Source organism: Lissotriton vulgaris, chromosome 2_1 (assembly GCF_964263255.1).
Source record: "Lissotriton vulgaris chromosome 2_1, aLisVul1.2, whole genome shotgun sequence".
In the NCBI taxonomy this organism is placed as follows: Eukaryota; Metazoa; Chordata; class Amphibia; order Caudata; family Salamandridae; genus Lissotriton; species Lissotriton vulgaris.
Genome location: NC_141687.1, coordinates 1,573,086,856 through 1,573,109,806, shown reverse-complemented (window position 1 = coordinate 1,573,109,806; position 22,951 = coordinate 1,573,086,856). Strand labels below are relative to the sequence as shown.

The following is a 22,951-nucleotide window of genomic DNA, read 5'->3' as shown; positions in this document are numbered from 1 at the left end:
AGTGGCCCCTGCCCAACACAATTTTTGGTAAAAGTTTTGGTAAAATATGTTTTCCAATATGATTTCCAAACCTATACACACAATTTACGCCAAAGTCTTACTTCATTTTGTGAGAATAATGTTAATAACCTAGCCCGGCCCGGCCTCGCGCCTCCGGGTGCGGAATAGGCTTGCGCGGCTTCGTGCTGCAAGGGTCCCTGGGTAATGTAGTCCCCCCCCTCTTGCGGCCGTTCCGGGATGTCAGGAGGCTGCGGCGGCGGGGGGGAGACCAGCGCCAGGAGCAGGGAGCCGGGAGCCAGGAGCCAGGAGCTGCAAGCGGGGAACAGGGAGTCAAAGGGAGTCCAGATCAGTCCCCAAAGTTTAAAATGAATCAGTCCAAAATCCAGGAATGCATGGGACACTGCCAAGTTGAGCAAAGTCTGTATTGCAGGGAAGCAACTCCGGGGAGCATTAACTGAAACCCAAGGCTGCGCTCACTTGCGGTAACAAGATTGCTTTCCGGGAAAAAATAACAACTATTTTGAATCCGGCATCCAGCATCCAGCATTTATTCATCCTCAATCGTTCTCAACGCGGAGAAACAATTTCTTACCTACAAGAGGTTGTATTAGGTCTAGAACCGGCTCAAGGGTATAATGCAATTTTACATCCAGAAACCTGGAGGTTAAACTAGATGACTTGGTTGATTACATAATTCTTGTCAATCTAAATTCTTTCAAGGCAGAGGTTAATTATTGTTTGGAAGTGACAGGACAAGTCTCCTCAGGTACAGACCACAAGTAATTTCTCCCTATTTTCCGAAGAGTGTCCCGAATGAAGGACAGCCAAGGGATCTTCCCCGCCCTCCATAACCGACGCCAGTAGAGTAGTGGACAAGAGGTGATCAGGTCAGAAATGGGAGCGATTCCCAGGTCCATCCTCAATGGAATTAGGGGAGTGCTCTGAGGTAGACCCAAGAGATGCCTTAAAAAGTTATTTTCTGTCACAGTTAAGGTATTAGTTGGGCAATGACCCCAAAGTTCAGCACCGTATAAAGAAGCTGCCCTGGTTTGGACCCTATATATTTCTGCAGGAGGGCCAATAACTTTAACAGCACAACTTCTATAGACTTTTAGAATTCCCCCACTTGCTTGGGTTAATTTGAGATTAGCCTTAAAAATCTGTGGCCCCCATTCCATTTTCTCATTCAAAGTGAGACCCAGATAGTCAAAAACAGGCACCCTTTCTAGTGGTTGAAAAAGAAACACTATAGCACCCACAGCCGACTACAATTTGAGCACCTCCATCCTAAAGTCCCATATATATCAATTTCTGTGCATAGGGCCTCCAGGACCTGCTGTGGTTGGGTCCCACTGGAATTCCAGATAGAAAACTTCAAAAGGCTTAGAGGCAGCACCAGGTATGCAGTCACAGACGAGTCAGGAGTAAACTTTTATCAGTATACTTTTATTCTTCGTAGTGTTAAAATTGGAACAACAGCCACTAAAATAATAATCATTCATGTAGGCAACCAGATTTCAGCTGAAATCTGGTTGCCTACATGAATGATTAATATTTTATTGTGAATTGTGCCACTTTGATGATTTATTTTCGGATTTGAATTGAAGCTGACTGAATACTTCCGAATACGACTTATATAATATATGAACAGGAGATTGGCCTAAACAATGTTTGGATATTGGATTCAATTAGGCGCCATCTGATTTTGATTGCTTACGACTTGGAACTATCTGTGATCAGCATATTATATTATCTGCCCTGACGAAGTTCCTTTGAAAGGAACGAAAAGCGTTGGCTGTTGTTCCAATTTTAAAACTAAGAAGAATAAAAGAATACTGATAAAAGTTTACTCCTGACTCTTCTGTGACTGCATACCTGGTGCTGCCTCTAAGCCATTTGACCCTTTCTAGTGGTCTAGAATCCATTTTAAGATGGGGGCAGTTGGTAGAATCGGCATTGAAAACCATATACTTTGTTTTCAAAATGTTGACCTCCAGATTCCCTTTTTTGCAAAACGAGCTGTAGTCCGCAAACATTAAAGCTGGTATTCTGTGGTTAGCAAGTTTTGGCGAGTCTATGTCCTTAACAGCTAAAAGGTCCTATATAAGCCCATTTAGGAAGAGGGAGAAAAGAGTTGGTGCAAGCACAGAACCTTGTCTCACTCCCTTCTCTACAGGGAATAGTGCAGAAAGATTCCCACTTTTCCCAAATCTTATTTTTGCAAATGTACCTTCATGTAAACGTTTAAGCTGTTGGCAAAGGTAAACTGGAGACCGTATTTCAAGCAGTAAATCCCAAAATTGGTCTCTATCTACCATATCAAACACAGATTTGAGGTCCACAACCATTAGATAGAGAGAACCTCCCTCCAACAGTATAGTTTTCCAATAGATCCGTTGAAGTCTAAACAACTGGCCTATAGTGGCGGTTTTAGATCTAAAGCCTGCTTGTAGGGTAGTAAGTATATTATGGTCGACCATCCAGCTCTGCAGTCTTCCCAAGAGAACACAAGCAAAAATCTTTTGGGTTACATCAATTAGGCTGATAGGCCGATAGTTTTCCGGTTCTAAGGGGGAGCCTTTTTATAAATGGTAATAATCTCCGCACCTGCCCATGTTTGCGGTGGTGTCATGCTGTGGAGGATTGCATTAAATAGGCTCTGCAGATACGAGCCTCAGACCTCCAATTCAGATTTGAACAGGTCTCCTGGGATCCTATCCAGTCCGGGTGCCTTGTTTGGGAAGACTTTGGACAGGGGCACTGTGACCTTAACCAATGAAAAGAGGGGTAAATCTGCCTCGGGGACGAGGATAAAATCAAAATGGGCAACCCCATCACAAGGAGTCAATTTTGATGTTTAGAATACAGAGGTTCAAAGTGGGAGCACCGAACCTCCTCCCCAAGGTTTGGTTCAATGGCGTTCCTGCCCTCAGGTGTTTCATTCTTCACCAAGTTCCAAAACCCTCTGGAGTCTTTATCTTCTAGGCCTTTCTTAATAGCCTGCCATCTGTCAATTTCCCATTCTGATTTAGCTTCTAAAATAAAAAATGTTAAAGATTCTCTAGCCTTCCTTATACGTACAGTGTCACCCTGTTGTAAATGGGTCAACAGGGCGTTCTTTGCTTCTCTACATGCCCTATTGTACCAAGGGTTATTAGTTCTTTGATTATGTGGGTTGATTCACTAAAGAAAACGGAGCTAGGGTGCTGACCATAGCCACATGGTTTTCCACCAACACTTCTAACGGGTCGGTGGTGCCGTTGCTATCTACAAATGAGCTTACCTAGAAGGGGTATTATAGATTCATACAATCCCTCTGGGGATTATAGAAAGGTTCCCCATCAAATTCTTCTGCCTCCATCAACAGCAAGTAAATCAGAGGGGGGGTGGATGGTCACAACCTGTCCCTCTGCCAAGTGGCTTCACTCCATGGTAACAACCAACGGGTTGTGATCACTTTGGGTACGGGGCTGCACTAGTAAGTTCACAATCCTATGCCACACCTCCACATTGATCAAAATATAATCTATTGCAGAGGATTGGCCATTCCTTTCAAAGGTGTATTTCCCTGGGTTATCAGCAGATAGGCGGCCATTACATGCTCCCAATGAATGGCTGAGAGAGAAAGAGTGGTCAATTGCAGGAATAGAGGGGTCCAACCCTTCACTGGGTAATGGTTACACATTGGAATTCCCCACGATGAATCCTCATCACTCGTGACGGAATCAGGTAGAGAATTCAAAGGTTCAAAGTGGCAATTGAAATCCCCACCAATTATGGGCAAAACTCCATCAGGCAGCGTAGAAATAAGGGAGGATAGGTGATCTAATGTCTGCGATGTCGTAGACGTTAATAGTGGCCACCTTTAGGAAATTAATGAGGTAGAGGATAATAGAGAGGATATCAGGGAAGTGAGTTTCAATTGTCCTAACTGAGCAGTCTAAGTGGACGCCAACCCAGATACCCAACTCCCCGACGGTCTTCCCCTCAAACCATGTGTCGCTGCTTTACAATATGTTACAAACCCCACTCTATGCATAGGCTTCAAGGCCCATGTCTCCTGGAATAGGCAGATCTCATGAGTGTCCATGAATTCAGCCCAATCGGGGAGATCCATTTTGGTACTCAAGCCAGCAATGTTCCAGGAGAGCATCCTTAGCCCCTGTGCTATGGGTACCTTATTACTCTGTGGATCTAAAATGGGATCCCCTTTCTCATAGGACACAGACTGCGCTTCCTCATCGTGACAAACAATAGTTTCAACAATGACCTCGGGATGGAAAGCGAGTGACCCGTTAAGATTCTTGATTAAAACCAGATCATTACTTTCTTAAAATACACTCAACTAAAGGAGGAAACGCTACCTCTCTGAAAGCAGAGAACGAGTCTGCCAGCGGGACAGCCACGGCTGCAGGAGTCGAGTCCCCCCTGCCGCCGCCTTTCATCACCAACGCGGACGCAGAGCGGGGGGACTCCAACCACCAGGAGCCTTTGCGGGGGCGCGCAGCAGTGATGCGCAAGTAGGCGCCCGGAGGCGCTTAAAACAGCAGCGCGGCCGGAGCGCCTTGGGAGCCCTTTCTTAAACTACACTCAACTAAAGGAGGAAACGCTACCTTTCTGAAAGCAGAGAACGAGTCTGCCAGCGGGACAGCCACGGCTGCAGGAGCAGGAGCCGAGTCCCCCCTGCCGCCGCCTCTCATGACCAACGTGGACGCAGAGCGGGGGGACTCCAACCCCCAGGAGCCTTTGCGGGGGCGCGCAGCAGTGACGTGCAAGTAGGCGCCCGGAGGCGCTTAAAACAGCAGCGCGGCCGGAGCGCCTTGGGAGCCCTTTCTTAAACTACACTCAACTAAAGGAGGAAACGCTACCTTTCTGAAAGCAGAGAACGAGTCTGCCAGCGGGACAGCCACGGCTGCAGGAGCAGGAGCCGAGTCCCCCCTGCCGCTGCCTCTCATCACCAACGCGGACGCAGAGCGGGGGGACTCCAACCCCCAGGAGCCTTTGCGGGGGCGCGCAGCAGTGACGCGCAAGTAGGCGCCCGGAGGCGCTTAAAACAACAACGCCCCCTCCGTGTAGCGGGACGCGAGCGGGACCAAGCGCGGGGCTAAGCCCGGGCAAAGGGCGGGCCCTCTGCGGCCCTCAGAGGCCTGAGGAGCCTGGCCTGGGCCACTACCCCTGCCCGATTTCCTTCAACCCAAGTGACTATTGGACACAGAAACTGTAAGTCTGCTAATATCTCACTACATTATACAGGGTTGTTAGTTGTCATTCATTGCTAAGCCTTAAGTACATGGGCCTGTCATCACACTGTTAACATTTCAAACGGTCATTTGAGATTAGCACTGGGGATTGTCATGAATTGTCGGGAGACCTGAAGCATGGCTGTTGCAGGAGCGAAAAAGTTAACCGGGACTCTGGACGACTTTATTGTTCGCACCAATGCATTAATTGATGAGGGGATAGTATTAATGGACATGAGGGTGTCCCAAGATCTAGCTATGGCCAAGAGATCTTCCCTAGGCCTTATTGCCCAGGCATGTACACCCAACACCGAGTCCCGCCCCAACACTCTCGCCATGGTACACAACACTGGGGATACTGGGGATTTTGATGTCTTAAGCTCACAACAGGATTTGGAAGCTACCCCTAATTTAAATCTTCTGACAGAGAGTGGCTTAGACAGAAATGAGCTAGACAATCCACCCTTGGCAAGTGCCACAAATCAAAGGGGTTTGAAAGAAGGGGCAATCCCTAAACAAAAGGCCAATAAACCCACCACCCTTAAAGGGAAGAAAGCACAAACTGCCCACAACCGAGACAATACCTTCTTAGACCCGGCAATTGTGAATAATAACTTGGCAGTCTGTGCAAATGATATAGGGGGGGGTGCATTCGACAAAAATTGGCTTGCCTCTAAGTCTTCCAGACGACACCATTATTGACAATAGTCTGGAGGAAATCCTTGAACTTGGTGGTTAAGTCACTAATCTAGCCAAACATAGCCAGGATGGGAGTGGGTCAAGCACGGCTAATAATAATATTTTTAATTTGTTAAAAGCCCTACTCGAACCCATAGAGGTTAGATTACGTTGCTTAGAAACCATTTTGAAAAACATTCATAAGGATATAAGTGCCCCAAGCTTTACCTTGAACACTAAGACATCCCACGTCGCGAATACAGCTAATAAGTCATCTTTGGCTGGCAAAAGCATCACTGTGGCTAAAAACAATGTTCCCAAGAACCCTAGTAACACTCCAAACCTGGGAGGCACTAAAGCAAAGACCCCTGATCTAAAACAACCAGAGAACTCAACTAAATCTACGACAACTCCCCAAGTTAAATCTAATGATCCCACTCCGCCGACCCCAAACCCAGACCCGGCTCCAAGAGTTAAGGTAGCGGCCCGTAGAAACATCCATCTTCCCCCAGATGCCTGCCCCTATGTAGTGATTCTTACCGGAGTCACTGAAATTTCACCATCTGAAGTAGAATCCTACTAGGCCCTGAAAAATAAAGTGTGCCACTGGCTCTCCAAAAACCATCCCTTACCGCCGAATATTCCAAGTAACATTCTAATGGTGGAGAGAACCCCATGGGTGGGAGGGAATAGAAAAAACTTACAAGGGGACTGTGTTGTGGTCACTTTTGAGAACACACAGGTGGTAGAATATATATGTAGAGGATCCTCTAGATATCAAGCAAGCACTGTTACTGCTAGGCCCCTCTCTTATTTCTACCTACCCGGGAACCAAGCAGATAAAAGAAGGAGTTGGTTAAGGGGCCCACATGAGCAAAAAGCCAGTCAGAGGTTTAGCCCCCCATGGGAGGCGCATCCTCAGGGCTGGGACGAGGGTGGCGATGAGGAAAGGAACCCGGTCAGGAGAAGAAGAGGAAGACCGCTTCAAGGGGGTTTGTTGCAGGGCCTCAAAATAGTTACCCATATTATTACCATCAGACTGCAAACGGATATGATAATCATTTCAACTTCCCAATTGCTAACCGCTATGATTGTCTATCAACCCTGGATTGGGTCGACTGACAAACACAGGGTTCACCACTTAGACAGAGGCCTAATAACTCCCCCACCCCTCTGCAAAAGGAAAATAGCATCTTGGATCGGCAGATGTTAAATCCAATCCCCACTTTTGGCAAGGGTGCTGAAGGCGGGGCCCCATTGCACAAAAAAATGGATGAGGTACTGGGTGGACGGGATATTACTATGGCAACATGGAACATTGCGGGTCTCAAAAATAAAGTGGATGACCCGATCTGGCGGGACCTCATAGGATCTATGGACTTAATAGCTATGCAGGAGACCTGGGACACCCAAAATTTACTGACAGTGGATGGGTTCACCACCTTCTCTATACCGGCTGTCGGGTCAACAAGGGGGCGGGCCAGAGGGGGACTGGTAACCCTGATCTCTGCAAAAATCCCAGGTACATACACGCAAATAGCTACTGGCTGTCCTTATTGTCTTGCTGTTTTAATTACTTATAGGAGCTACCATAATGTTTTGGTCATAAACTTTTATAATTCTTTTGATAGGGACAGGCCAGTTAGTAACCTGATGATGTTAAGCTCTTTCCTGGTTGATTTTAAAGAGTCCGCAGAGCATGATTGTGCCATCTTGTTGATGGGAGATTTCAATGTTCATGGTTGTCAGGATAAATGCCCCCAAATGTGTTATTTGGCCCCCCCCGGACGAAGAAAATATCCACTTTGAACACTCAGAGCAGGGTATTTTTTTGGAAACCTTGTTGGCCGAAAATGGGTTAATTCTGCCAAATGGGTGTGAGGAGGATATCCCCACGTTTATAGGTCATGGCAGTGGTTCCGTGATTGATTACATATTCCTCAGTAGTATTTGTGGAGTCCAAATCAGTAGCTATTCAGTTCTAGGGTCCCACTTTAGCGACCACAACCCTGTTCTATTAAAAGCTAAGAACATATTTGTCATTAAGGAAAGCTGCCTAAACCTGGTAGATAAACATGATATGCGGTTGACAGACCAAGCACGCAGAATCAAATGGTGTAAGCTAATTCCAGAAGAGTTTTTCTGTAACCTCTGTCTTAGTTGTAGGGAGGACCTAAAGCTATGTATGGATGACCAGGCTGGGGACAGTGAAGTAATGGAGGGGTATAAAAAGGTTTGCCTCAACATTCTCTCCAACCTGACGCGTCAGGGTAAAAGCAGAAAACAAGGGAAGGAAGGCTGGTTTGACAAGAACTGCTCAGCGGCTAACCATAAACTTAAGGTAGCACTTAAGTCTAACCCAGTAGACAGACGGCTCGTGGCTACTCTCAGGAAAGAATACAAGACCGCAATCGAAAGAAGGCGGCGTGAAATTAGCCTATAGTGGCGGTTTTAGATCTAAAGCCTGCTTGTAGGGTAGTAAGTATATTATGGTCGACCATCCAGCTCTGCAGTCTTCCCAAGAGAACACAAGCACAAATCTTTTGGTTTACATCAATTAGGCTGATAGGCCGATAGTTTTCCGGTTCTAAGGGGGAGCCTTTTTATGAATGGTAATAATCTCCGCACCTGCCCATGTTTGCGGTGGTGTCATGCTGTGGAGGATTGCATTAAATAGGCTCTGCAGATACGAGCCTCAGACCTCCAATTCAGATTTGAACAGGTCTCCTGGGATCCTATCCAGTCCGGGTGCCTTGTTTGGGAAGACGTTGGACAGGGGCACTGTGACCTTAACCAATGAAAAGAGGGGTAAATCTGCCTCGGGGACGAGGATAAAATCAAAATGGGCAACCCCATCACAAGGAGTCAATTTTGATGTTTAGAATACAGAGGTTCAAAGTGGGAGCACCGAACCTCCTCCCCAAGGTTTGGTTCAATGGCGTTCCTGCCCTCAGGTGTTTCATTCTTCACCAAGTTCCAAAACCCTCTGGAGTCTTTATCTTCTAGGCCTTTCTTAATAGCCTGCCATCTGTCAATTTCCCATTCTGATTTAGCTTCTAAAATAAAATTTTTTAAAGATTCTCTAGCCTTCCTTATACGTACAGTGTCACCCTGTCGTAAATGGGTCAACAGGGCGTTCTTTGCTTCTCTACATGCCCTATTGTACCAAGGGTTATTAGTTCTTTGATTATGTGGGTTGATTCACTAAAGAAAACGGAGCTAGGGTGCTGACCATAGCCACATGGTTTTCCACCAACACTTCTAACGGGTCGGTGGTGCCGTTGCTATCTACAAATGAGCTTACCTAGAAGGGGTATTATAGATTTATACAATCCCTCTGGGGATTATAGAAAGGTTCCCCATCAAATTCTTCTGCCTCCATCAACAGCAAGTAAATCAGAGGGGGGGGTGGATGGTCACAACCTGTCCCTCTGCCAAGTGGCTTCACTCCATGGTAACAACCAACGGGTTGTGATCACTTTGGGTACGGGGCTGCACTAGTAAGTTCACAATCCTATGCCACACCTCCACATTGATCAAAATATAATCTATTGCAGAGGATTGGCCATTCCTTTCAAAGGTGTATTTCCCTGGGTTATCAGCAGATAGGCGGCCATTACATGCTCCCAATGAATGGCTGAGAGAGAAAGAGTGGTCAATTGCAGGAATAGAGGGGTCCAACCCTTCACTGGGTAATGGTTACACATTGGAATTCCCCACGATGAATCCTCATCACTCGTGACGGAATCAGGTAGAGAATTCAAAGGTTCAAAGTGGCAATTGAAATCCCCACCAATTATGGGCAAAACTCCATCAGGCAGCGTAGAAATAAGGGAGGATAGGTGATCTAATGTCTGCGATGTCGTAGACGTTAATAGTGGCCACCTTTAGGAAATTAATGAGGTAGAGGATAATAGAGAGGATATCAGGGAAGTGAGTTTCAATTGTCCTAACTGAGCAGTCTAAGTGGACGCCAACCCAGATACCCAACTCCCCGACGGTCTTCCACTCAAACCATGTGTCGCTGCTTTACAATATGTTACAAACCCCACTCTACGCATAGGCTTCAAGGCCCATGTCTTCTGGAATAGGCAGATCTCATGAGTGTCCATGAATTCAGCCCAATCGGGGAGATCCATTTTGGTACTCAAGCCAGCAATGTTCCAGGAGAGCATCCTTAGCCCCTGTGCTATGGGTACCTTATTACTCTGTGGATCTAAAATGGGATCCCCTTTCTCATAGGACACAGACTGCGCTTCCTCATCGTGACAAACAATAGTTTCAACAATGACCTCGGGATGGAAAGCGAGTGACCCGTTAAGATTCTTGATTAAAACCAGATCATTACTTTCTTAAACTGCACTCAACTAAAGGAGGAAACGCTACCTCTCTGAAAGCAGAGAACGAGTCTGCCAGTGGGACAGCCACGGCTGCAGGAGCAGGAGTCGAGTCCCCCCTGCCGCCGCCTTTCATCACCAACGCGGACGCAGAGCGGGGGGACTCCAACCACCAGGAGCCTTTGCGGGGGCGCGCAGCAGTGACGCGCAAGTAGGCGCCCGGAGGCGCTTAAAACAGCAGCGCGGCCGGAGCGCCTTGGGAGCCCTTTCTTAAACTACACTCAACTAAAGGAGGAAACGCTACCTTTCTGAAAGCAGAGAACGAGTCTGCCAGCGGGACAGCCACGGCTGCAGGAGCAGGAGCCGAGTCCCCCCTGCCGCTGCCTCTCATCACCAACGCGGACGCAGAGCGGGGGGACTCCAACCCCCAGGAGCCTTTGCGGGGGCGCGCAGCAGTGACGCGCAAGTAGGCGCCCGGAGGCGCTTAAAACAACAACGCCCCCTCCGTGTAGCGGGACGCGAGCGGGACCAAGCGCGGGGCTAAGCCCGGGCAAAGGGCGGGCCCTCTGCGGCCCTGAGAGGCCTGAGGAGCCTGGCCTGGGCCACTACCCCTGCCCGATTTCCTTCAACCCAAGTGACTATTGGACACAGAAACTGTAAGTCTGCTAATATCTCACTACATTATACAGGGCTGTTAGTTGTCATTCATTGCTAAGCCTTAAGTACATGGGGCTGTCATCACACTGTTAACATTTCAAACGGTCATTTGAGATTAGCACTGGGGATTGTCATGAATTGTCGGGAGACCTGAAGCATGGCTGTTGCAGGAGCGAAAAAGTTAACCGGGACTCTGGACGACTTTATTGTTCGCACCAATGCATTAATTGATGAGGGGATAGTATTAATGGACATGAGGGTGTCCCAAGATCTAGCTATGGCCAAGAGATCTTCCCTAGGCCTTATTGCCCAGGCATGTACACCCAACACCGAGTCCCGCCCCAACACTCTCGCCATGGTACACAACACTGGGGATACTGGGGATTTTTATGTCTTAAGCTCACAACAGGATTTGGAAGCTACCCCTAATTTAAATCTTCTGACAGAGAGTGGCTTAGACAGAAATGAGCTAGACAATTCACCCTTGGCAAGTGCCACAAATCAAAGGGGTTTGAAAGAAGGGGCAATCCCTAAACAAAAGGCCAATAAACCCACCACCCTTAAAGGGAAGAAAGCACAAACTGCCCACAACCGAGACAATACCATCTTAGACCCGGCAATTGTGAATAATAACTTGGCAGTCTGTGCAAATGATATAGGGGGGGGTGCATTCGACAAAAATTGGCTTGCCTCTAAGTCTTCCAGACGACACCATTATTGACAATAGTCTGGAGGAAATCCTTGAACTTGGTGGTTAAGTCACTAATCTAGCCAAACATAGCCAGGATGGGAGTGGGTCAAGCACGGCTAATAATAATATTTTTAATTTGTTAAAAGCCCTTCTCGAACCCATAGAGGTTAGATTACGTTGCTTAGAAACCATTTTGAAAAACATTCATAAGGATATAAGTGCCCCAAGCTTTACCTTGAACACTAAGACATCCCACGTCGCGAATACAGCTAATAAGTCATCTTTGGCTGGCAAAAGCATCACTGTGGCTAAAAACAATGTTCCCAAGAACCCTAGTAACACTCCAAACCTGGGAGGCACTAAAGCAAAGACCCCTGATCTAAAACAACCAGAGAACTCAACTAAATCTACGACAACTCCCCAAGTTAAATCTAATGATCCCACTCCGCCGACCCCAAACCCAGACCCGGCTCCAAGAGTTAAGGTAGCGGCCCGTAGAAACATCCATCTTCCCCCAGATGCCTGCCCCTATGTAGTGATTCTTACCGGAGTCACTGAAAATTCACCATCTGAAGTAGAATCCTACTAGGCCCTGAAAAATAAAGTGTGCCACTGGCTCTCCAAAAACCATCCCTTACCGCCGAATATTCCAAGTAAAATTCTAATGGTGGAGAGAACCCCATGGGTGGGAGGGAATAGAAAAAACTTACAAGGGGACTGTGTTGTGGTCACTTTTGAGAACACACAGGTGGTAGAATATATATGTAGAGGATCCTCTAGATATCAAGCAAGCACTGTTACTGCTAGGCCCCTCTCTTATTTCTACCTACCCGGGAACCAAGCAGATAAAAGAAGGAGTTGGTTAAGGGGCCCACATGAGCAAAAAGCCAGTCAGAGGTTTAGCCCCCCATGGGAGGCGCATCCTCAGGGCTGGGACGAGGGTGGCGATGAGGAAAGGAACCCGGTCAGGAGAAGAAGAGGAAGACCGCTTCAAGGGGGTTTGTTGCAGGGCCTCAAAATAGTTACCCATATTATTACCATCAGACTGCAAACGGATATGATAATCATTTCAACTTCCCAATTGCTAACCGCTATGATTGTCTATCAACCCTGGATTGGGTCGACTGACAAACACAGGGTTCACCACTTAGACAGAGGCCTAATAACTCCCCCACCCCTCTGCAAAAGGAAAATAGCATCTTGGATCGGCAGATGTTAAATCCAATCCCCACTTTTGGCAAGGGTGCTGAAGGCGGGGCCCCATTGCACAAAAAAATGGATGAGGTACTGGGTGGACGGGATATTACTATGGCAACATGGAACATCGTGGGTCTCAAAAATAAAGTGGATGACCCGATCTGGCGGGACCTCATAGGATCTATGGACTTAATAGCTATGCAGGAGACCTGGGACACCCAAAATTTACTGACAGTGGATGGGTTCACCACCTTCTCTATACCGGCTGTCGGGTCAACAAGGGGGCGGGCCAGAGGGGGACTGGTAACCCTGATCTCTGCAAAAATCCCAGGTACATACACGCAAATAGCTACTGGCTGTCCTTATTGTCTTGCTGTTTTAATTACTTATAGGAGCTACCATAATGTTTTGGTCATAAACTTTTATAATTCTTTTGATAGGGACAGGCCAGTTAGTAACCTGATGATGTTAAGCTCTTTCCTGGTTGATTTTAAAGAGTCCGCAGAGCATGATTGTGCCATCTTGTTGATGGGAGATTTCAATGTTCATGGTTGTCAGGATAAATGCCCCCCAAATGTGTTATTTGGCCCCCCCGGACGAAGAAAATATCCACTTTGAACACTCAGAGCAGGGTATTTTTTTGGAAACCTTGTTGGCCGAAAATGGGTTAATTCTGCCAAATGGGTGTGAGGAGGATATCCCCACGTTTATAGGTCATGGCAGTGGTTCCGTGATTGATTACATATTCCTCAGTAGTATTTGTGGAGTCCAAATCAGTAGCTATTCAGTTCTAGGGTCCCACTTTAGCGACCACAACCCTGTTGTATTAAAAGCTAAGAACATATTTGTCATTAAGGAAAGCTGCCCAAACCTGGTAGATAAACATGATATGCGGTTGACAGACCAAGCACGCAGAATCAAATGGTGTAAGCTAATTCCAGAAGAGTTTTTCTGTAACCTCTGTCTTAGTTGTAGGGAGGACCTAAAGCTATGTATGGATGACCAGGCTGGGGATAGTGAAGTAATGGAGGCGTATAAAAAGGTTTGCCTCAACATTCTCTCCAACCTGACGCGTCAGGGTAAAAGCAGAAAACAAGGGAAGGAAGGCTGGTTTGACAAGAACTGCTCAGCGGCTAACCATAAACTTAAGGTAGCACTTAAGTCTAACCCAGTAGACAGACGGCTCGTGGCTACTCTCAGGAAAGAATACAAGACCGCAATCGAAAGAAGGCGGCGTGAAATTAGAGAGGATGCCTGGGCCGACCTGACCTCAATTGATGTTTTAAAAAGCAGCGCCAAGTTCTGGGCTGTGGTCAATCAACCCTAATTCTCTGATTCCAGTAATAATGAATTGGACTGTGGAATCCTAGAAGACAAATGGCACTCGCACTTTAGGTCCGTTTACGAACAAGAGACTTTGGTGGCAGAAGGCATGATTGCCTTCCCCCAATTGCCTTATACCTTAATCGTGAATGAGGAGGAGGTGGCCATGGCCATTGGTATGATGACCAGTAATAAAGCTCCTGGACCAGATGGCGTTCCCTCTGATCTTTTTAAAGTCGATATTTTATTTTGGTCCAAAGTTTTAGCCAATGTTTTTAACAGAGTCTCTAAGACAGGCATTCCTGAGTCATGGACACAGTCGGTTTTTGTACACATTTATAAAAAAGGGGACCGGGGGGACCCTGGCAATTACCGACCTATATCCCTCATTGATTCTGCAGTTAAGGTTTTAGGGAGAGTGGTTTTAGGTAAATTGACCAATTGGTTAGAGGAGACTGATACACTTTCCCCTCTACAGTACGGTTTTAGAAAGGGGCGCAGTACTATTGACCAAAGCCTAAACCTACAATTGCTTATCGGGAAGTACACCTTAGCTAAGCAAGGGTCTTTGTTCATTGCCTTTATGGATCTGTCCTCAGCATTTGACCGAGTAAACAGATCCAAATTGTGGGGTCAGCTCCTTAACATCGGAATAGATCCTAACATAGTGCACTTCCTAGCAGACCTCCATAGGGACATCACTGCAACGGTCCGTTACGACAGAAAGGGGAACTGCACGGAAAAAATCAGCATTATCAATGGTGTGAGGCAGGGTTGCATTCTTGCTCCCCTGCTCTTTACACTATATATGACCTAGGTAGAGTTTTGGGTGCAGCGTGCAAGGACATCCCGAGGGCAGGGAAATATTTACTGCCAGCCTTACTGTATGCGGATGACGCTGCCCTCCTAGCCAGAACTGCAGTAGGACTTCAATGCCTGTTGAACTCTTTTTATGTTTTTATGAATGATCTTGATTTAAGTGTTAACTTTGGTAAATCCCATGTCATGGTAGTGGGCCATAAAGCGAAGACCAAAAAAAATGTGATGTCATTATATTGTAATGGACATAAGCTGTCACGAGGCCCCAGATTTCCTAACCTGGGGGTTGTTTTTGATGAAGGTTCCACGTGGCACCCCCAAATGGTGGAGAAAAAAACAGCCCTGGCACGCTCGATTTTTGCGGTGTTGGGCTTCTCCCGTAAACTAGGGGTGAAGCCCATTGAGGCAGCACTAAAAGTATATGCTGCCAAATGTACTGCCATCGCCATGTATGGGGCCGATTTGTGGGGCTTTAGGCCAGTTACATCGCTTCAGGTCACGGAAGACAATTTCTTAAAAACGCTTCTTTCCCTCCCAAGATCCACTGCAAGCTTCATAGTTCATCAAGAATGCGGCGTGGACTACTTGGAGGATAAAATTGCCATGGCCCCCCTATTAAAATGGTTAGCAGTTTGGCTAAACCCAGAGCTTGATATGAACCATGAAATTCTAAAAGACTGTCTATTGCTAGATCATTGGGAAAAGATCCCTTGGTTGAAATATGTACAACAAATGTGCGAAAAGCTGGGCCGGCCCGAATTGTTCGATAAACCCTCTAGTCTGGGGAAAGGTGATTTGAAATGGGCTAAAAACACTTTCTTGCTGAACAGAGGAATGGACAGAGAAGGCAGGGAGCTGCTAAAGCCCTCTGTCAGGACCCATCAACTGATCGTCTCCTCCGGCCCTGAACCGGAACTTTACCTCAAAGTTGTCAACGACGCCAATCATAGGTACCTTTTTAACGAAGTTCCGATTGAACAACATTCACCTTTTAATTTGTGGCCGCCCTGGCTGGACCAGGGGTACGGACTTGGATCTATGCAAATGCGATGGCTGCTCAATCATGGACACTGTCCACTTTCTGTTATTTTGTGATTATTTTAAGGGCATCAGGAAAAAGTTCATTATACCATTGTTAAAAGGAAAAGGCTTTAGGCAAGTGAAGCCAGCTTTGTTGTACCTTCAACTCTTGACGGAAATATGGGAAATCTACAACGTGGCTAAATTTTTAACCATAGCGGTGAGACTCAGCAAAAAGATCGCTTGGTCCTAGTTGATTTTCCACAAATGTAATTTGAATCAAGTTTTTTTTTTTTTTTAAATTACAACTTCTTATGAATTCCCCAAATTATTTGATCATTGTATATGCTGTTGTTTTTAAATTCTTGCCATCATGTATTGCATATTTTATTGGGTACTCCCTGCCTTTTCATGTTGTTTTTTATCATATATTATGCAGCCTGGTGACTTGTGGACCTCTTTTATGCTTGTGCACTTTTATGGTTTTTGTGATTTAAACCAAATAAAGTATCTTTTGAACTTTGAATGGCTGAGAGAGAAAGAGTGGTCAATTGCAGGAATAGAGGGGTCCAACCCTTCACTGGGTAATGGTTACACATTGGAATTCCCCACGATGAATCCTCATCACTCGTGACTGAATCAGGTAGAGAATTCAAAGGTTCAAAGTGGCAATTGAAATCCCCACCAATTATGGGCAAAACTCCATCAGGCAGCGTAGAAAGAAGGGAGGATAGGTGATCTAATGTCTGCGATGTCGTAGACGTTAATAGAGGTCACCTTTAGGAAATTAATGAGGTAGAGGATAATAGAGAGGATATCAGGGAAGTGAGTTTCAATTGTCCTAACTGAGCAGTCTAAGTGGACGCCAACCCAGATACCCAACTCCCCGACGGTCTTCCCCTCAAACCATGTGTCGCTGCTTTACAATATGTTACAAACCCCACTCTACGCATAGGCTTCAAGGCCCATGTCTCCTGGAATAGGCAGATCTCATGAGTGTCCATGAATTCAGCCCAATCGGGGAGATCCATTTTGGTACTCAAGCCAGCAATGTTCCAGGAGAGCATCCTTAGCCCCTGTGCTATGGGTACCTTATTACTCTGTGGATCTAAAATTGGATCCCCTTTCTCATAGGACACAGACAGCGCTTCCTCATCGTGACAAACAATAGTTTCAACAATGGCCACGGGATGGAAAGCGAGTGACCCGTTAAGATTCTTGATTAAAACCAGATCATTACTCATCCTCACCGGATGATCAGGAGCCTCAACTACCTGTTGCCTTTTGGCTTCTGTAACCTGGTGTAAGGAAATGGGTTTCCTACAATGAGTCTCAGTAGACTTATTCCTCACCCTGCTGGGAAATGCACAACCTTTATCAATCGATCCCATAGACGATTTCTTACTCACCAGTTCCCTGTTCGGCAACAATGACTGCTCATGGGCGACAACTCCCTCACCAACAGTAAGGATGCCTAGCCGGTGGGCCTCAGGAATGAAATAATGGCTACTGATGATTAGTCAGTCTACCTGATCTAGAACACTAAATCTGTTGCTTACAGGGAAGGTGACTGGTAGGGTGGTGTCAAATACAACGCCCATTGTAAGGTTTTCCTGCCTGCGCTCTCAAGTCCCCTCTTACCCAATTTTCCCATTCCCAGCTCCTTCCCTCTATTGATGACTGAAAGGGAATGGGAGGATAAAAATAAGTTAAAGGGAGAGAATGTATCTGGGTTGAAGACCATGTCAACTGCCAATGGCATATGTGCCCTACCACCCACCTGTCCCTAAAGTTAATCAGGATGCAATCGCCCTCGATATGTTTTGTTCTTTGGCCCACCCAGTTGACTCTACGGGCAAATAAAATGTCTCTGTGTACCAGCGGTGGAAGTGGCCTGTTAATGTTTAACCAATAGATGCATTTGTTCTTGAGGTCAAAACACGACTCCTCTGTACTATAATCCAACTCAGGGACCCCAGCTAGTACAACAACATACGGAGTGGATGCGGGTGGTAAATGTATACTTTGCAAGATTGGCTTCTTTGAACCCTGACTCAGCGAGCTCGCGTGTAGGGCATAAGTTTTATCTCTATTCACGGCTTCAGACACCAAATCACCCCCCCCCCCCCTTGATCAATATCGCTCTATTCGTATTCTCAGTAGTATCTACCACCCCACGTATCATACTAGCAGAATTTATAACAGTGGGAGCCTCGGCACTCCCACTACTAAAGGATGCAGGTGGGTTAGACAAGACTGGAAAAGATGAGCTAGAGGGGGCAGAAGAAGAACACACTACTTTAGCTGTTGTTTCAGAAGGCCCAATGTCTCCCCACTATCGAGTTAGCAATATTAGCATGATCAGTAGCAAATAATGTTTCATAATGCAAAAGCCTTTCCTCCAATAAAGAGAGCCTTTCCAGGAGTGGTAGAAGTGATCTAGTCAATAGCGCTTCCATTCTAGCACAAAAGTCCACCTCAATTTGGGACAGATGGACATCACCCAAATTTGGAGCAGTCATGCCCTCCATGTGAGACCAGGAACAGGTTTCGGATGTTGTTGGCGCTTCTATCATTTCCGTTGTGCCTGACCTTGTAGATTATTGGATTTTGGCATTTTTTTTTCTCTGGGGACCTCCACCCCGCTTGCTCTTTACTGCTGGCTCTCGCAATTGAGCTGTCGCTTGTAATGTGGAACGACAAGCAGACCTTGTTAGAGTTCGGAAGGATGTAATACTAGCAGACTTTTTGCTCGCAGAATTAATAGGCGAGATCGTTGTTGCAGACTCCAGAGAACAGGAAGTGTTTGCTGGATTCACTGGGTTCAATAGATCCGGTGGTGGCTGGCTGGCGCATCCTGTAGGGGCTAGAGGATCAATGGCCGAGACTAAAGATTGCTAGGGTGACCTTACATGCATTAAGCCGCCCAGGGATGAACGTTTGGCTAACATGGGGTCCAGGGATGAACTTCGTTCAGTTAATTTAATTTTGTGCTCCAATACCGATGTTGCTCTAATTAAAAACTGGTCCAGTGTCCCCACCACTGGCCCACTCGTGGTTGAATTCCTCCCATTACCTCCTCTGATAGACATCGCAACTTTGTAGCCACACCTACAGCCTAGCCCAAGTTCATAGACGTCAGATGGAGATAGTAACACAAATGTGCGACAGTCTTATAAGCACTAACCTTGGAGCGCAGGGTTCAGAGGGGGGCCCAGCCCAGCCTCCACTGGTCTCCAACGGGCTCAAACGGGCCCGCCCTGCGCGCGCGCGCCCATGCACATACCGCGCAGCGGTGATGATGGTGCACTTTAATAGCCTGTGGGCAATGCGGCGCAGGTGTGGTGTCTCCTGTGGCCCCCTGGGACCTGGAGTCCCTTGGCAGTGCGTTCTCCGGTCCTTCTTGGCAGCAAAACCAACAACGCAGGTAAACTTAATTATTATTAAGGTGAAGAAAGAATATGATGAAACAATTGTTTTCATGCAAATACAAAACCTAATTAGGCATCTCCTTGGCTTAAGATATTGTTATCACTATAATAAAGCCCCATGAGCTCTGCACGGGAGGGACGGGGCCCTTGTAGTGACACAGTCATCAAAGCTGCACCCTTGCCCTGAATAGTCTGCCTACCTCAGTGTTTTCTTTGAACTATTATTAAGACCTACGGTTGGACTGTTACTTCTAGGACGAGTGGAGTCTTTTGGGCTACTTCAGAAAAACATAAACTCATTATACGATTACCCATATTAAATACTACCTTACAATGAGGTTAAACAATGATAGAAGTTTGGAAACACATTGTAAACCGATGTTGAGTTAAACGCACTTTAAACTTCATATAGTATGCATGTTTCTGAATACATTACCTTGGTATTCTGAGAGATGCACAGAACTTGGTTCAACCACATGATTATTAACTTGGACTCCTGGGCACTGAGCTTGCAATTTTGACAAAAGCTGTATATCCGTTTTTCCTAAGTAGAAAATATATGACATTAAAAAATCTGAAAATGTAAGCAAATCACAGACTGCTTCAAGCTGAATACACTTCCTAGTAACTTGTGCATCTTTTAAGTCTGTCTTGTTCGCTTCAGCGCTCTGCAAGGCTTATTTTCTATAATATACCTAGTGTGAACTATGAGTCAGCCCATTTTCATCACTGTAAATCACATCTTGTATCAGTCCAAACAGGTATACCTCTCTGAACTACAGTAATTTGTTGATTGGCATATTATTCTTCTTCCCAGGAGGGCTTACTTTGCTCTGCTTGAGGTGAATTGTCTTTGGCATTTGAGGAGGTATATTTGCTGAACACAGAAACTTGAAAAAAAAACTTCTCAGTTCAAAAGAAACATATTCTACATTCCTTATTCTTGATTAAACGCTCCCAGGCAATATGCATCTCAATAATCGTTGAAATGCGCTATAGCATTTTCTCAGTTGATTTTTCCAGAAGACAGTTATCAAGTAAAATAAATGCTGCATAAGACCAACGAGTATGAAAAAAGTAAAATACTGTTTTCCACTTTTTTTTTGTTATGCAGGAGAACCTTCTTTGTAACATGTCTTTCTTCTCGTTTCAGTGTGGGTAATTTGATTAAAATGCCTAGTCCAGGTGCATAGCTGCAGGATGAATGCAGAGTGTTTCAAGTCAAGTCAAAAAATTTGTATAACGCACTACTCACCCAGAGGGTCTCAAGGCGCTTGAGGGAGGGGGGTTCATTACTGATCAAACAACCAAGTCTTGAGTTGCTTTCTGAAGGAGAGGTGGTTCTGTGTAAGGCGGAGGTGGGTGGGGAGGGAGTTCCAGGTTTTGTCCGCTAAGTAGGAGAAGGATCTTCCTCCCATGGTGGCTCTCCGGATGCGTGGAATCGCGGCGAGGGCTTGGTTGGACGATTGTAGTTGACGGGTAGGGGTGTAAAAGGTCAGGCGGGTGTTGAGGTAACTTGGTCCTAGGTCGTGGAGGGCCTTGTGTGCGTGGTTGAGGAGACAGAACATGATTTTCTTGTTGACGGGGAGCCAGTGTAGGTCTCTCAGGTGGCCGGATATGTTGTTGTGGCGGGGTATGTCTAGGATGAGTCGAGCGGAGGCGTTCTGAATGCGTTGAAGTCTTTTCTGCAATTTGGCAGTGGTTCCGGCGTAGAGGGTGTTTCGGTAGTCCAGTCGGCTTGTGACAAGTGCTTGGGTGACCGTCTTCCTTGTTTCGGTGGGGATCCATCAGAAGATCTTTCGGAGCATGCGTAGGATGTTAAAACATGATGATGAGACGGCGTTGACTTGTCTGGTCATTGAGAGGGAGGAGTCTATGATGAATCCCAAGTTGCGAGCATGGTCCGTTGGTTTGGGTGCGTTGCCTAGGGCCGGAAGCCACCATGAGTCGTCCCAGGCAGAGGGGGATGACCCTAGGATGAGGACTTCCGTCTTGTCTGAATTCAGTTTTAGGCGGCTGTTCTTCATCCACTCGGCTACGTCTTTCATCCCTTCGTGTAGGTTGGTTTTGGCGGTGTTTGGGTCTTTGGTGAGGGAGAGGATCAGCTGTGTGTCGTCAGCGTAGGAGATGATGTTGAGGTTGTGTTGGCGTGCGATGGATGCGAGAGGACTCATGTAGATGTTGAAGAGGGTGGGGCTGAGCGAAGATCCTTGTGGTACGCCGCAGATGACTTCGGTGGCCTCTGATCTGAAAGGGGGAGGCGAACTCTCTGGGTTCTTCCAGCAAGGAACGAGATGATCCAATCCAATGCTTTATCTTGTATTCCAATGTTGCTGAGGCGTTGTACAAGGGTATGGTGGCAGACCGTGTTGAACGCTGCGGAGAGGTCCAGGAGGATGAGGGCCGCTGTTTCCCCGTTGTGGAGCAGAGTCCGGATGTCTTCTGTGGCTGCGATGAGGGCGGTCTCGGTGCTGTGATTGGCTCGGAAGCCGGACTGTGAGGGGTAGAGGGAGCCGTTAGACTCAAGAAAGGCGGCAAGCTGACTTTTGACGGTCTTTTCTATGACTTTGGCGGGGAATGGGAGGAGCGAGATGGGGCGGTAGTTCTTAATTTCGGTGGTGTCAGCTGTAGGTTTTTTCAGGAGGTCACTGAGTTCTGGAAGTTTCCAGCTTTCTGGGAAGGTAGCGGTGTTGAGGGTGCAGTTGATGATGTCCCGGAGTTGGGGTGCGATGACGGAGTCGGTCTTGTAGAAGATGTGATGGGGGCATGGGTCGGTTGGTGATCGGGAGTGGATGGAGTTCATCAAGCGGATGGTGTCTTCGGTGCTGATCGGGGTCCAGGTGCAAAGGGTGGTGGTGGGGGGCTTCAATTCAGTGGTGAGGGGAGTGGACTGGTCGCCGAAGCTGTTATGTATGTCAGCGATCTTGCTGTGGAACAATGAGGCTAGAGAGTCACAGAGGTCTTGAGAGGGAGTGATGTCATTGTTGCCGGCACTGGGATTGGTGAGTTCTTTGACAATGCTGAAGAGTTCCTTGCTGTTGTGGGCGTTGTTGTCTAGTCGATCCTTGAAGGCTGATTTCTTGGCGGTGCGGATCAGCTGGTGGTGTTTGCGGGTGGCGTTCTTGAGGGCGGTCATGTTGTCTGTGGTTGGGTTTCTTCACCAGGTTTTCTCGAGGGTGCGGCAGTTCTTTTTGGAGTTCTTGAGGTCGTCAGTGAACCAGGAGGCTTTTTTGCTTCCGGGCTTGTTGGGGTGATTTTTCATGGGTGCTAATTTGTCAGCGCAGTGGGAGATCCACTGTGCGAGATTGATGGCTGCTTGATGGCGGGAGGGTTTTGGTTCAGTGATGTGGTGAGCTGGTCGGTGGTAATTTTGTTCCAGCTTCTGCGGGGAGCTTGCTGCGGGTGGTGGTGGGTCGTGGTCTTTCTGAAGCTGAAGTGGACGCAGCTGTGGTCTGTCCAGTGGAGTCACTTGGCGTGATTGAATGAGATGTGCTTGCTGGAGGAGAAGATTGGGTCGAGCGTGTGTCCGGCGTAGTGGGTGGAGGTATTCACCAGTTG

The 22,951-nt window shown here is 46.9% G+C and overlaps 1 protein-coding gene across 4 annotated transcripts in view; it reads right to left on the bottom strand.

The window, feature by feature from the left end:
• Positions 1 to 22,951, bottom strand: part of LOC147732923 (histamine N-methyltransferase A-like) — an 855,634-nt gene that overhangs the window by 223,159 nt on the left and 609,524 nt on the right. For all 4 annotated transcript variants that reach the window (XM_086957458.1, XM_086957456.1, XM_086957455.1 and 1 more), the window contains one exon: positions 19,830 to 19,937. In XM_086957458.1, the coding sequence (XP_086813584.1) occupies positions 19,830 to 19,937 (108 nt within the window). The remainder of the gene's footprint in view (positions 1 to 19,829; positions 19,938 to 22,951) is intronic.